This window comes from Centruroides vittatus, unplaced genomic scaffold (genome assembly GCF_030686945.1).
Source record: "Centruroides vittatus isolate TY-2023 unplaced genomic scaffold, ASM3068694v2 contig_1218, whole genome shotgun sequence".
Lineage (NCBI taxonomy): Eukaryota > Metazoa > Arthropoda > Arachnida > Scorpiones > Buthidae > Centruroides > Centruroides vittatus.
In genome coordinates, this window is record NW_027120780.1 from 13,782 (window position 1) to 29,151 (window position 15,370).

The 15,370-nt window shown below is 30.8% G+C and overlaps 1 protein-coding gene across 1 annotated transcript; it reads left to right on the forward strand.

Moving 5' to 3' along the window:
• Positions 1–357: 357 nt before the first annotated feature.
• On the forward strand, positions 358–14,381 carry LOC136987458 (synaptogyrin-like; the record flags this gene model as incomplete). The annotated part of the gene is made up of 3 exons (XM_067285196.1): positions 358–592; positions 1,627–1,766; positions 12,274–14,381. Coding segments are annotated over 3 exons (600 nt in total), but the record flags the coding sequence as incomplete, so codon positions are not given.
• Between the last annotated feature and the right edge of the window lie 989 nt (positions 14,382–15,370).

Below are 15,370 nucleotides of genomic sequence, written 5' to 3' on the forward strand. Positions count from 1 at the left end.
TACATACTATTTATAGATATTTTATTAATGGTATGGATTTAAAGTAACTGCATTTTGATATTAAGAAAAATTTGTCATTTTGGTAAAAGAAGATATTATTATTATTACTACTATAAATATAAGTAAAAGAAATTTGTACTATTAAAAAATGAAATATATTTTATTTTTAAAAATTTTACAGGTATAAGTGTATAAAGTAACATTAATATAAATGGAATCTTGTCAATTCTAGTCATATAATCCCAATACATTTCTGATATAATTTTAATAGAAATTTTTCCATTAAAATTAGAAATCATTAATATAATTTAACTTTATATATTTTCCACCTACTGTTTATATACAAAATTAAACAAGTTATTTATTTTTCAGTTATTTGCTGTAGTAGTTTTTGGATGTATTGCTTCAGAAGGATGGTTAGAAGATAAATGTCTTTTTAATGATGACATCCATGCTTGTAACTTTGGAGTAGGTATTGGTGTAATTGCCTTCCTTGCAAGTATTGCATTCCTGGTTACAGAGGCCTTGTTTGAGAGCTTCTCAAGTGTTAAGATTCGTCGCCGTGCTGTGATGGCTGATATGGGATTTTCTGGTAATTATGTTAATGTGATTAATTAAATTAGGAAAAACATAAATAGATTTTTAAAAAAGAGAAACTTCTTGATATTAATTATTTTATAATTTGAACCAATATTTTGAATATTTTTAATGAAAACAAATATTTTAAAATATTAGCTCTTTAGTTTTATATTCAAATTTATCTACTTATTAGTCTATTACATATAGAAATGTATTTTATATGTATGAATAAAAATAAATAAAATTTTCTCTATAAATAAGTAAAAATATTCAGTCTCATAGTAGTTCTCAAAGAAAAAAGTGAGCTTGGTTCTAAAAATCAAAAATCTAATTTTAAATCTTTTTGTACGTTTGTATTCCATTTTTAGGAAATACTTTATACTGTATTCCAGTTAATTTTAACTGTTATCATCACATCAGCAGCTATACCCACTTATTATTGTTGGCAGGGTTATACCACATTTTTTCTGCTTTATACTCTCCATTAAATATTTAATCTTAGAATTTTTGTTTCTCTATTAGGTGTTAATCAGATGACCATGCAGTAAGGAGTCAACCTACCACTATTGAGAATTTAATTGAAGGGAACACAAAACATGAAAGATTTGTTTTGTTATTCCTTCAACCCCTCTAATAGTTTTTGAATTCCTCTAATGGAAGCAGATATACTTCCAGCCAGTGAGTCAGTTTATAGTTAAATTTCAATCTATGTATACAATTTTTTTTTCTGAAGAGAACAAATATTTCCAATACCAGGGAGAGATGTTTTGGTGGCAATAATATACTAATACAGTAATACCCCGAACTTACGTGATAGGTGGAACCAAGCGATAACCGCGTAAGTCGGGGTAATTTCGCATATAAATACATACAAATTATTTTTAATTGGAGCTGGAGACTAAAGAAAACAATAATTTAGAAAAAAAACATTTAATAAAATCTTAGATAATACATATGTATAACAAATTATATTATTTAACTTTCTTAAATTAAAATTTACAAAATAAAAATATAGTTGAATATAATATGCTGACTTAAAAATTTCAGCATTTTGGGCTTTTCTATGGTTTGTTGGATTCTGCTATCTTTGTGATGCATGGAGAAAATCTTCAATGCCAAAGGGTGGTTTTGGAGTAAATAATATTCGAGCAAGTATTGCATTCAGTTTCTTTTCCATCTTCACATGGGTAAGTTTAAATAATTTTGAAATTTTATTAGACTATATATGTGTAGAAGCCTAATTACCATACCAAATAATTATAAATTTTATTTATACTTGTATTTGTTAATTTGTTACTTGTAGTTAATACTGCTGAGAAAAATTTATCAATAGTGATTCTGCATTTTATATTCATTTTTAATTTTTTTATTTTTTATGAGCAGAATTCTATAATTTAATAATAATTAACATCAATAAATCCATTATCATCAAACATTTTTCATTACTATGGAACTTCTTGTTTTCCTTTATATCGATAACTGTTAGCATAAAGAAATTTTATATACAAAAATTAAACTAATAAAATATATAAGATGCCAAGTACTAATAATAAAAGATAAGTCACACAACTGTCTATCAACATTATAGAAAAATATGTTTAATTCACAAGTACTTTTGACAGTATATAACTGTCCTCTTCAGTCAAAATGGAGAGTAGAACACTGTAAATCTAGAGATAGAACACTTTCAAATTGTTTCTCATGCACAAGCTTGGACCATAAATTACAAATAAAATTACAAAAATTATATAATAAAAAAAAATCCATTTTTATTGCACCAATGTTGCCATGCAACTCTCCACACTTGATCTACCAGAACTGTGGATAGCACTATTTAATCTTCTAAAATTGTAAGTTGCATAGTTTATGATAGAACATTGCAATATCAATGGCATTCTGGCATATTTGTTTTTGTTTAATTTGTTGTTAATTATTTATTTGTATATTAATTATGTTATTTTTATTAGTAATAGTCATTGTATATCGTACTTATTTTCATAATAACATATAATTTTTGTAATTTTATATTTGTAATTTATGTTTCATGCTATAAACGTTGCGAAAAGTTTACTGAGTTCAGCGTTATATCCACGTTTGCTTGTTGCAAGTTCGATTCCCCACTTGCTATCCGCTACCCGTGCTTGTATCTACGCTATGTAGACGACATCTTAGTAGCGTGGGATGACACAGAGGAGGCTTTTCTTACCTTTAAGCAACATCTCTCAAGCGTATACCCTTCTATTAATTTTACCTGGGAGAAAGAGAACGACGATGCAGTTACGTTCTTAGACCTGCGTATACGTAAGTCCTCGGAAGGTCTACAGTTTTCGGTACACCACAAGGCCAACATAGCTCCGTATATCATCCCAGCAGAGGCCTTTCAGCCTTCTCAATATGTCAACGCAGCCATCGCCTCCCTCATAAGAAGGGCATTTTTGCTTTCCTCTACGCAGGAGCTGGCCAATATCGAGTTAGATAACATCAGTTTGGCAGTACGCATGGCTGGCTTCTCGCATGCAAAATTTACACATGTGCTCAGTAGGGTAAAGAAATTGTTGTTTCCAAGCACCACGCTAAGGAGCAAGAGGGAGGTTTCGGTGATGCAAGCATCGTTGCCATACCTTGGACCCCTCTCTATACGTATCTGCAGAATATTTAGGAAGTGCAACCTGGTACTGCCATTAGCTCCACTTCCAAACTTGCGCAAGCTTCTGTGTAACGACAGAGACAAGCTCTCCACGCTTGAGAAATCGGGGGTCTATGCTGTTCCACTGGAAAATCTAGCAACGGGAATAAGAACACGATACATCGGGGCCACCACCAGAATGCTTGTCAGCCACCTCGCCGAGCACCAGGACGATGTGGTGAGGGGTAGGCACACCACAGAGCTAGCAAAAAAGGCTCTTGAACAGGGTTTCAATCCGCTATGGTCGCAAGCACATATGCTCAAGTGCTGTAATGATAGAAAAACAGTTTTCATCTGGGAATCCCTCCTTACCACCACGTTAGAAGCATGCAACACTCCCACTCTTGAGCTGCCCAATATTTGGGTCACGTTATTCAAGCATTTAAACGCGCTTTAGCGTTATCTAATATACGATTAGCGTAAGCGCGGGTCTGCGCATGCGCGGCCTCGCTAGTCGTGGAGCTAGATGTTCGATCGGCTTTCGAATGTTTTTGAATTTTTGATTTACGTTTGTAACGGCTTTGGTAAAGCTTTATGCATTCCATTCTGCATCGGTTTTGTTTCCTTTTAAAGTTTTTCGGCAAATTTATGAACTCGCCTGAAGACGACGACAGTAAGGTTCATCGAAAGTACTTGCGACAAGCAAACGTGGATATAACGCTGAACTCAGTGAACTTTTCGCAACGTTTATACGGTCTTTGGCATGAATATTGTCGTACCGACATGTTTCATGCTCCTGAAAAAGAAATAATTTGGAAGTGTTCTCTCTAGATTTCTAGCATTATGTTCTCCATTTTGTCTGAAGAGGACAGTTATATACTGTCTAAAGTATATACTGAAACATATTTTTCTGTAACATTGAGACAGTTCTGTGACCTACCTTTTATTAAAAACTAAATTTTGATTATCTCTGAATATTTTGTATTGGATTTAGTGTTGCATTCAAATTCTTAAAATAGTTAAAGAATTTCCTATTTATAGTTAGAAATATATTAGGATGTCAGCTAAAGTATACTTTCCAACAAGTCCTCTGTACTTTTTGCAAACTTTTGATTCTTTTATTGTTGCCTTTTTGTGTAATATATTGAATTCTTTTTCACTGCATAATAATTCTATTAAAGTATAATTATAATAAGTAATCCAATTTTACTATCCATTCCTGATGTTGAAATCATTCTCTCTCTCTTTCCACCTTGTCATTCTCTCTCTCTAACTAAATATTTAACTTGTTCATTACACATCATCACATTCAAATTTTATCAGTTACCTCATTTCAAATTACAGTAATCTCTTGAACAAATAATAATGTTTGGATTTGATCATGCTCTTTCAAGTTTTCTGTTGTTTTAAAGCATTTTACAAAACTATGAACACTTTTCTGTCATTATTGAAAGTGAAAAATAATGAAATAGGATGTTCTCTTTAAAGTTTGGTTTTATTGCAAATCCACTCCCAGAGACCAAACTCTACCTCAAGGTCCTTGAGAGGGGGCAGATCTGATCTCTGTAGAAAAAAAAATTTTTTTGAAAGAAAAAATGCTATTTACACATTGAGTAATCAACAACAGTCAAGAGATTATTTAATAAAATTAATAATAATGATAACCTTTTTTGGAATTTAGAGCTATATCAAACACAATGGCTAGTAATAAATATATATATACACAAGCAATCGGTTCTTAGTTATCCTTCTCCTAGCAGCACTAGACAGATCTCTCCTTGACATTGCCTTGTCCCATCCATCTATTTACATCTGCTGGTTTAGTGATGTTACAACTGTCACCTACCTCATTTACATATTCATCATACAGCTAGAATTTATGTACAGTTCAGTAAGACCCCGCTTAATGCTGCCTTGCTTAATGCTGATTTGATATAACGTAGTCTGCTTGAAGACTAAAAAGAAAGGTCAGAATTTACATTGATTTAAATTATTGCGGCATTTCATTGATTTGTATATAATACGATTATTTACGAACACAATCCAATCAGAAAAAGGTGCACTTTCTTTAAATACGTTTTTTTGGTGCAATTTTGGAAAAAATATAACATTATGAATGTTATAGACAATATCAGCTTCGTTTGGCAAGAATTAATTGATAAATGCACGAACAAAGTGTGGAAGAAGTTATGACTGAAGGTATCCAAGAATTCTCAAAAAGAAGAGTCTATCGCTGTATTGTTAGGGTAAGTAAAGTCAACCTAATCCATACAGCAGGACTAGGAGATGTAGACGAGCAGGATATTGAGGAGTTACTGCAAGTTACTGTGAGAGCCTTACCAACGATGATCTTCAAGAACTGGCAGAACAAGGAATTCATGTAGAACTGGAAAATAGAGATTTTGAAAACGGAGAACTCAAAGAACTTGCTACAGATTTCCTTAGGAAAAGTTTGGTAACGATGACTGAATTTGTTGATTAAATTGTATCGAATGATCCATATTTTGAAAGGAGTGCAAAAGCAAGACGAGGCATTTTGGATGCGATCTCCCACTACTGAGATTTGCTTAAGGAAAGAAAAAAGTGACAAATGAAATTTCACAACTTTATTACAAAAAAAAAAGTGCCCACAAGTGGCCAAGTGATCTTTGTACCCTGAACACTGGGAGTTCGGTCATGGGTTCATGCCTCACTCAGACAGGCTGGCCACGGGGAATTTTCCAGGTTTCTTCCATATCTGTAATGCCTAAAAAGGGGCTACTTTCCCTTAAAAAGACCTACTGAAGGCATCCCCTCTAGGCAGATTGCCCAAGTGTTGCATTGCCATAACTTAACAAACAAACAACTTTATTGCAAAAAACAATAATTTTAGAAAAGTCATGACCTTTGTCACAAAAAATGAACTTTACATTTCTGTGTGCATATGATTGTGTTATTTAACATATATTATTATACAAATTAATATAAAAATAACTTTAAAGTAAAATTTGTTTATTTTTGGTTGTGTGTTCCCCTGTCCCTGTTTACTCTGTTAAAATGATCTCGTTTAATGCTGTTTCATTTAGCGCTTTGTCATCTAGGAACGCATCCCCCGCATTAAGTGGGGTCTTACTGTATTTCCTGCTGGCAGTGACTCTAGTTCTGATATTTCTGTAATACTTATTTCATTAATAAATAAAATAGATCTATGTTACATTTCTGTTTCAGCTTAAAGTTGTTATCTTTGTTTCTGGAAGTTGATGTCACATGGCTTATGGTATCCAGAGACAAATGGCAAAATTCCCGTAAGGCTGGTGGCATCTGAGAAATGGCAAATTTCAGGTTTAACCTGAATTCCTTCCAAAAAATTGAAGTTCTTTGCATCAAGATAATTTTGCAAACTGAAATAAATGATCTCATGGTTTGGGAAAATGGGAATGTATCATTTTTTGCCAGCCAAGTTCCTCCAGTATTTTAGAGGTGATAATGTCTGTCCATGCTCAGCTCTTATCTTGATGTGGCTAGTGCTGGATGCTTTTCTCACAAGGCTTTCATCAAACAGTCAAATTGTTGACAGTAAACTTCAACTGTGATGATTTCATTTCTTTCTAGTAGCTCAGAATATATCACACCTTTTATTTCAGTAAACATCGAGCAATGTATTCATTGGATGAAGGTTATCCTTTGACTGATGTACGGCTTTATCTCCAAGACTGAGCTACTGATGAGAATGTTTAATATTCTTATATTGTATCCATTTTTACTTTTCCAGCTCTATTATATATAACAGAGGGCAGTCAGTCAAAAATGACTCCCCTTAGGATTCTTACATTTTTGGACTCTGGACCTTGAAACATCGAGAATGCAAAAAAAATGTGGGGGTTTTTTATCTTTATGTATGTATGCATGTTTGTTTGCATGTGTGAGGTGGCACAATTTTTGTTCACCCTCGTTGAATCTTAATAACTCCTGTGTTTTTTGTCAAAAATTTTGAAACTTTGAGAGGAGATTTTTGTACTAGGGGGATTTATGCTATTAAATTTTTGTGGTTAAAGGTTGATGGGATGGGGAGATAAAGGGGATTGTGTGTCATATCTTGAGTAGAGTCAGACTTAATGATGTTTTATTTGTTATTAGCATCTAAATTTTTTATAAAACCCATTCTTATCCTCAAAATTAAACTTTTTGCCATTTTATAATAATTAAAAATATAAAAAAAATTTTAATAAAATATCATAACAGATAGTACCACATGTAGTTTTAAATGTTACCAGGAAAGTTAAGCAACTCATTGCTGGCTTTTTCATTACAATAATGATTTGATACAAAAACAGAGCTTAGAGATCAGGAGAGTACAATGAAATGCACATGTGGTGATAAAGTTGTTCTGGTGATAGGTCATGCAACACCCATTTTCCCAACTTCTGCCCTTTTCTCAGCTGTTTCAAATGTCGATGGATGGTCATATAACTTACGTCCTGTTCTTGTAGTGTTGTGGAGGGTTTATTTTCTACCAGTGTTTACAGGGCCTCTATATCAAAATCAGAGAGAGCTGCATGGTATGCTTGTTATCTTTCAAATTAATGTCACCATTTTCAAAACTTTGCAAACCATCTCAACACATCTGTTCACGCAAAATAGCATTTCTATAGACACTTCAAATAATTCTAGCTGATTCACTTGAATATGTTTATCACTTCCATCTTTGATATAGCAAAAAAACAAAATTGGAGCAATGTACACATTTCAAAATTTGCATTGTTCATTCCACTATGAATAAAACTATATATCACATTATGCACTAATCGTGCAAGACTTTTTTATAAAATGTGTTCAAACTTGTTGCTGTGCTGTTCAGACAGAATTTGTTACAACCTGATGATTATCTCCTTGTCCATTGAAAACTCTCCACATGCATTATAGCTGGACAGTGTCCCAGATGAGTTTTCACTTCTTTTTAGTTGTAGGTGTGACTAAACAACTCCTTGTCCAATGATTTTGTTGGTTAAGGATGAGTATAAATCATACAGAGAGGTCTGAGGAAAAACTTCAATGATTATCCATGCATTTTCATCCTTTGCTGCTCCACTATTTTGCAGGAACATCATCCAAACAGGCAGTTGCAATCTTGACCATCAAGTACTGGGTACTTGGTACATGTTGAAATGTTCCTCCAGGTCCTGTATAAACTATGTAACATTAAAATCAGACCTACCATTGAAACAGATTGTTGACAGTGGTATAGATCAGTGTTTCTCAAACTTTTTGGACCGCGACCCCCCTTCTGCACTTAAAAATTTCAAAGGACCCCCGAAGAATGAGTATGTGTCGAAAAACATCCCGGAGGGAGGGCTCGTATTTAAATATTTATATTCTTTTTATTATTTATATGTGCAATTTATTTAAGTAAAAATTATTTTATACAGTTTTTATTTCTATTATTTCTAAACATAAATCCATAGTAAATTTATAAAATATTTGAAAAAAATTGATCTAGAATCAATTTTTCAGCGACCCCCCCCCCCAAATATTTTTTACGACCCCCACTTTGAGAATCACTGGTATAGATAGTCCTGCACAAGGTGCTTGTGCAGGACTACCCTTGTTTGAGCACCAGTAGGTATAAATAGATGGATGAGAAATGGCAATATCAAGAATTTTGTCTAGTGCTACTATGGAGAAGGATAACTAAAGATTGATTGTTCTTCTGTATATATTAATTTTTCCCATATGCCATTTTGAAATTTTTTTGATTTTCTTAACCATTGAATTTTTGATTATTAATACATTGTTAAATTTATTACTAGGGTATTGTTTGATAATCTTTGTTGGAATAATCTTGAACATTTCTATAAACCTACAAGATGCTTATTTACAGGTGGTGCCAACTTAGAAACATAGAATAGGCTTATTGGATGTGTTCAAAATTTGTCAAAAAATTTTTAAAATTAAGTTAAAATTATATTTAAAAACTCAAATAAAGAGAGTTCTGTGATTTAAAAAAAACATACAAAAAGCTGAATTGGTTACAGTATTAAAAATCCATTTTAAGGATCACATGCTAAAATTTTTTTTAATAGGTAACAAAAGTAATGACTAATTGGATATTGATTAAAATTTATTATTCAATACCACACATAAGTAAAATGAATTACACTTCATGCCTATGTTCAACTAAGTAAAATAAATACACTTAAGTGTTGTGGGGTTACTGACTGCAGTGGGGCTACTGAAAGTACTAGCATAAAGGTGCTTGCTAGTACTTTCAGTAGCCTAAAGCTACCATCTCTAGGCAAATATCAAATACAGATATTTTTCAAATGATTAGTTTTCGAACAGACTTATGAAAATAAGTGGTGCACATGGATGGAATATGGAAATTGAATTTAAAATAAAAGATGTAAACATGTTCTAAAATGTGAAAAGCATTATGAATGTTATTATATTCCCAATTATAATAAATAAGCAATTGAGTGAATGGTATGAACATTCAATAAAAGAGAAATTTGAATTGTAAATTAAATTGCTTGAATGAAGTTATCCACAATTGTGGAATTTCAAGGGTTGGTGTGTTGCACGGTGTTATGGTGGCAATGTATAGGTTCTCCCATTTGAACAATTCTTTACAATTGTTGCACCATTTAAGTAATTTGGTTTGGGCCCAGAGGGGAAGATAATCTTGGTCAAGCACTTTTTTAGCTAATTTGGTTGATGGTCTATTGTTTTTAATGTCCTCCTGGTGTTCTAGGATGCAGAGCTTAGCATTCTAGTAGTGGCCCCTATGTAGCTTGTTTTCTCTCCTGAGTGTTTTAATGGGATTTGATACACACCAGATTTTTCACTCAAATTAAGAATATCTCTGTCATCGCACAATAGTCTTCTTAGTGTTGGTTGTGGGGTTACAAATAATATAAAACCATTCTTTCTAAAAAGATGTGTTATTTTTAGTTTCTCTTTGTTACTAAGAAAGGACTGTAGAAACAACCTGTCTTTGACATGATTTTGGAGAAAGTGAAACTTAGACAGAGAATAACCAGCATTTTGCATTGCCATGGTGATAAGTTGCAATTCTTCATTGACCAGTGCTTGGGTGGAATAATGCCACAACACTTAAGTGTATTTATTTTAGTTAGTAAAATGAAAATATTAACAGTCATTCACTCATTAATCATTAAAGCAAAATTGTTATTTATGAAATATATGGGATTTTATATTTAAAATATAAGATAACTTGTTCAATTTGGAACATGAATAAAATAAAAGCTTGTCTGTTTTTAAAAAATTATCAGTTTTAGTAAAAATAAGCCTTTTCTTATATATTTTATTTGGCTGCAATTTGAAAAAATTGTAGACCTATAAATTTCCACTATTATATGTCTTTCCTTAATCTCAAGAATGAAGTTAAATTGATGAAATCCAAAACTAGATATGAAAAGATTAGGAGAAGGAGGCCCCAATCAACTATATACAAACTTTTGATGCAAACCAGAAGTCACATTATTTCTATTCAAAAATTTTCTCCTGTAAGGAGTTAGATAGATGACAACATGACTGTTGCTTACAGGAAAGGTATTATGTACAGGGGAAGACACTACTAATTTGAGGTGGAGAGCATATATAGTGGATTCTCAATCTATCATTCCCGTATCAATTGTTTTCCTGCATCTATTGGTTGTTTTCTGCAGTCCCAAATAAGGATCCATAATGTTCTACTAAATATTTGGAAAGTTTTATTTTTACATTGTTCAAGTTAAGAAATTTTATTATTAAAGCTGTCAATGTTTTGTTGAACATTCTACAAAATAAATAGTTTTCAAAAATTTCTTTTTTATTGTTTAAAAACTTCAAATTTATTAAACTGACTTCTTGAAAAAGGCTGTTGTGTATATGTTTTTTTTTTTTTTTATTTTTAAAATATGTATTAAGATTGGAGCCAGATCGTATAATTTTTACATAAATTTATATCATTATATTTAAATTAATAATTTTCAGTTCTTTGCCTAAATTCTATTAAGAGTTTTAACACGGAATTTTAGTTCTATAATATTTATCTGTCAGCATTAATGATTTGTTGTAATGAGTTTTGGATGTTTATTTTCTTTCAAGAGTTTATTGTGTTATGTAAAAAGAAGTTGTATATTACAAATTTTAAAATTATCAAAAGAACATTTTATATTTATGAAATGAAAAAATGAATATTAGAAGTGTTAGGTGTATTTGCTCTTTAGAGAAATTTAATGCCAAAATATGATTTACAACTGATTTAATATGTCATTGAAACTTATGAAACAAGAATTGGTAGTATTATTTGTGTGTTTCAGTGTTCTCCTTGAGTGAAAGTTTTGGTGGTCAGATTGCAAAGTTAGCTGATTTGCTGTTGCAAATTTCATTATGGATCTCAGTTAATGACAGTAAAACAGTATTCCTAATATAATACTCAATAGGAAACTTTTCTATCTATTTTTTGGTTATCTTTGGAAATATTTATCTTGTCAATCAACCAATAAAACCAGCTTGGGGACAACATTTGTGTTGTAAATGATAGTAAAATCATGATATTTGATATCATGTAAAAAGACAGATTGAATAGAGAACATATGCAATGTGCTTTATTCTTCTCAGCTGAACTTTTTGTAAATTTTAAAGTAGGATCTTACAAATTATCAAACTGATTTGAGAAGTTAAAAACAATTTGAAACTAAGTAGATGATGTCTAATATAGCTGTTCATAGTTATATCTAATTTTATGCTTGCTTTAACAGTATTGTTTACATGAACCATGTGTTAGGTGTACTTGTTTTCTTTCAAAAGTTTTGATCTCATTAAAACTGATTGCTTCCATATGATTTTTTTTTCTGATTTTATTATGAATACAACAAATATTACAATAACTTCATTAAAATTGTGATGTATTAATTCCAGTTGAATTTCAGAGTTTTGCAGGATCTTATTTTAAATTTTACATAAAGTACAAGTGTCATTTTATTTATTTTATACTTGATTTATATATAAATTCTTTGTATTTATAAGTAAAAGAATAACAATTTTTATTTTATTTAAAAAATTTATATGACCAAATATTCCTACAGGCTGCCTGCTCTTTCTTTGCTTTTCAACGTTATCGACAGGGTGCCGATTCAGCCTTTGCCCCGTCATATGAAGCAGAGCCACATGAAGTTCCTGGTGGCGTACCTTATACAACTTATCCAGAAGGACCAGAAATGAATGAGGCATATCACGAACCCCCATTCTCTGGTGGTCAGATAGAAAAAATGCAGACAGGTGCTCCTAATTTCCAACAACCCGCTTATTAAATGTAGGAGACACCTAAGTTAATGTAGGTGGCTACAGATAGCAAATGATATCTTTTATGTAACAGTTAATATATGGAGTGAAGTTATTTGTGGTATATGTGATGATTTTCAGAAGTTGAAGTTTACACTTGTGCTCGAAATTATATTCTGGAATGAAATCAATTTTTCGGGTAAAAGAATAAATGCGTTTTTCTGTTAAAGCAAACAGTATGCCCATTATCAAAGATATTAGCTATAAATTTCGTAACTGAATTGTTTATGCATTACAAAAGAGATTGGATTTCTATGTCATTTAAAAAATGCATTTTACTAAATATCAAAAGAGAAAATTACGTAACATATATTGTAAATTAGGGGATTAAGTATTGCAAATAGGCAAGATTTATTAGGTCATTAATAGGTAATGCTTTTTGTGTGACGATTATTGCCATGCTGGAATATGGACTAAAATGTCAATTCTCATTGTAAATACATCCATTACACGTTACATGTCAGCAAATATTAATCCTAATATCTTTTCACTTGTGAATATCTGCAATTAAAAATTGTTAAGGAGAAAATATATTGTATATTAGAATGATCAAATGTTTAAGAGTTCGTACGCATTTATTTCCCCTATGTGGTTGAAGTCAAAGATCGAAAATTATATATTGAGAAACGATTATTTTTATTATAGATATTGTTAAGTTAAAAATTTTTTTATAAAAGGTTAGTGAAATGTTTACTTCATTATAGAATTAAGTTTTTTTCCTCCTGTCTCGTGTGATAATTTGTTAAAAATCTGAGATAAATGTTTAGATATAGTTTGTTTTATCAAATGCACATTTAATCAGTATTATAGTTTTTATTTGGTATTATTTCATAGTCACTAGAACTGTGAATTTATAAAAATTTCTCACATAATGACTTCTACTATTTTTTGCATTTATTTATTTATTTTTATTTATGTTTAGAACTAGCTCTTTTATGAATTTGTTTAATAGTTGATATTTACATTTTATTTAGTTAAATTATTAATATAAAATTATTTTTTTCACAACTTTTTTTACTTTAAAAATTCTAGTTATTGCTTTTCAAATTGTGAGTTATGTTTGATACGGGTGAAAAACTAAATGGTTCTTATTGTCAAATACACAATATTATATTGTGTACTTGAGTGTTATGTCTTATTCAAGTGTAGAAACTATAATGGATTTTTCAACATTTTGGCCAATTGTATTTCACAATTTTCTATATGATGTATTTATTATCAGCTTTTAACATTTAAAAATTATAGGAAGATTAATTGATCTTTATTTTCTTTCATTACTTTACAGTTACTTTAGAAATATTTTTTTCATTAATCATCATTGACATTAAGAATATAGCATGTGACAGTCATCTTCCCAAGGCATCATGCTTGATTCTTGTGAGTTTGAAATATTATTTCCAGTTAGTTCTTAAATTATTCTGAGAGCAATAAGTTTCCCTTGTTACCAGTGAACCCATTTTACAATTTATCAAGGAATGCTATAGTTGTTCTGACAGCCTTTGCTGAGTTCAGTATAGAATCGGCATGTTTCATTGAAGTCCAAAATTATGTTAAAATTATCAGATTGTACAAATGATCTAGATATGTTGTAACCAGTTGAAAATGTTCTCTCTTTATTCACATAGTGATGTACAAAGTATAATAGGTAAATTTGTAGTTGATGTTGAAAATCACATCTGACAGAATAACAAAAAGAAAAATAAGTGGTTGCCGGAAAGTTTAATCATTGTAAGATTTTGAAGCCTCATATATGTATAGATTTGGAGGCCACATTTCTTTAGTCATGTATTGTACTTAATCTTCTGTGATGTATGAATACTAGTCAGAAATAAATGTGATCTATATAGTAAAAGTTGTATATATTTTGTTCTTTTTATATAATGTTATACTAAACAAGATATTTTAATATGGGTGAAGTTAATTTTATATTTTTCATTTTAAAAACTTTCAAATTAAAAACACTTCTGTTAAAACTATTCATAAATTCTCCATTAATTTATAATCTGGCTTCATTTCATTAATAGCATGTCTTTCAATTACTTTCACTAAAATCCCCAAAAAATCAAATTTATCATCATTCAGTACATTTTTTTGAAAATTTAAATCATATGCTATTGTTGTTACTTTACACAAATCTTAGAACAATACTTAAACTTTTGGGAGCTTCCTCCTTTTGTAAACAGTATTATCTGAATCCATGCTCTATAAATGAGGAATAGGCAATACAAAAACTTCAAAACTAATATGTCTTAACATATATTTACACTGCTGGCCATTATAAATGCTACACCAGGAAGGAAAGCAAATAGCAGAATCATATGTATTGTACACATACAGTATAATGTGAGGAAGACATGATTAATTTGACAGGTAATTTTGAGGTACAGAGCAGGTAGAAATCAGTACCCAGAGCAGCTGCCTCTAACAGCAATAACAGCTGTAATCCAGCTGGGTATCTAGTCTTGGAGTTTGGATGGCAGATACAGCATTCCATGAGGCTTCAACTCTATGTCAGAGTTCATCTATTGTACTGGCAAGTGGTGGCCAATGTTCCCTCTAATTTTTTTTGTAGATGAGTGGAACATATACTTCTGAGCAAAAAAAAATTTCTGAGCATATATATATATATAAATATAAAATCTTATTTTTTCCTATAAAAATTAAAATAATTAATTATAAAGTAGAGATTAAAATTTATTTTAAAACATACTTCCATACAAAATATTATCTTTTGTCAATAATTTAATGTATTTAATCGAAATATGCATAGCAATAATCATGTTGCAGACAGAGTGAGAAATAAGTAAACAACAATTAAAATCAGTGTGCATGCTTGCCTGC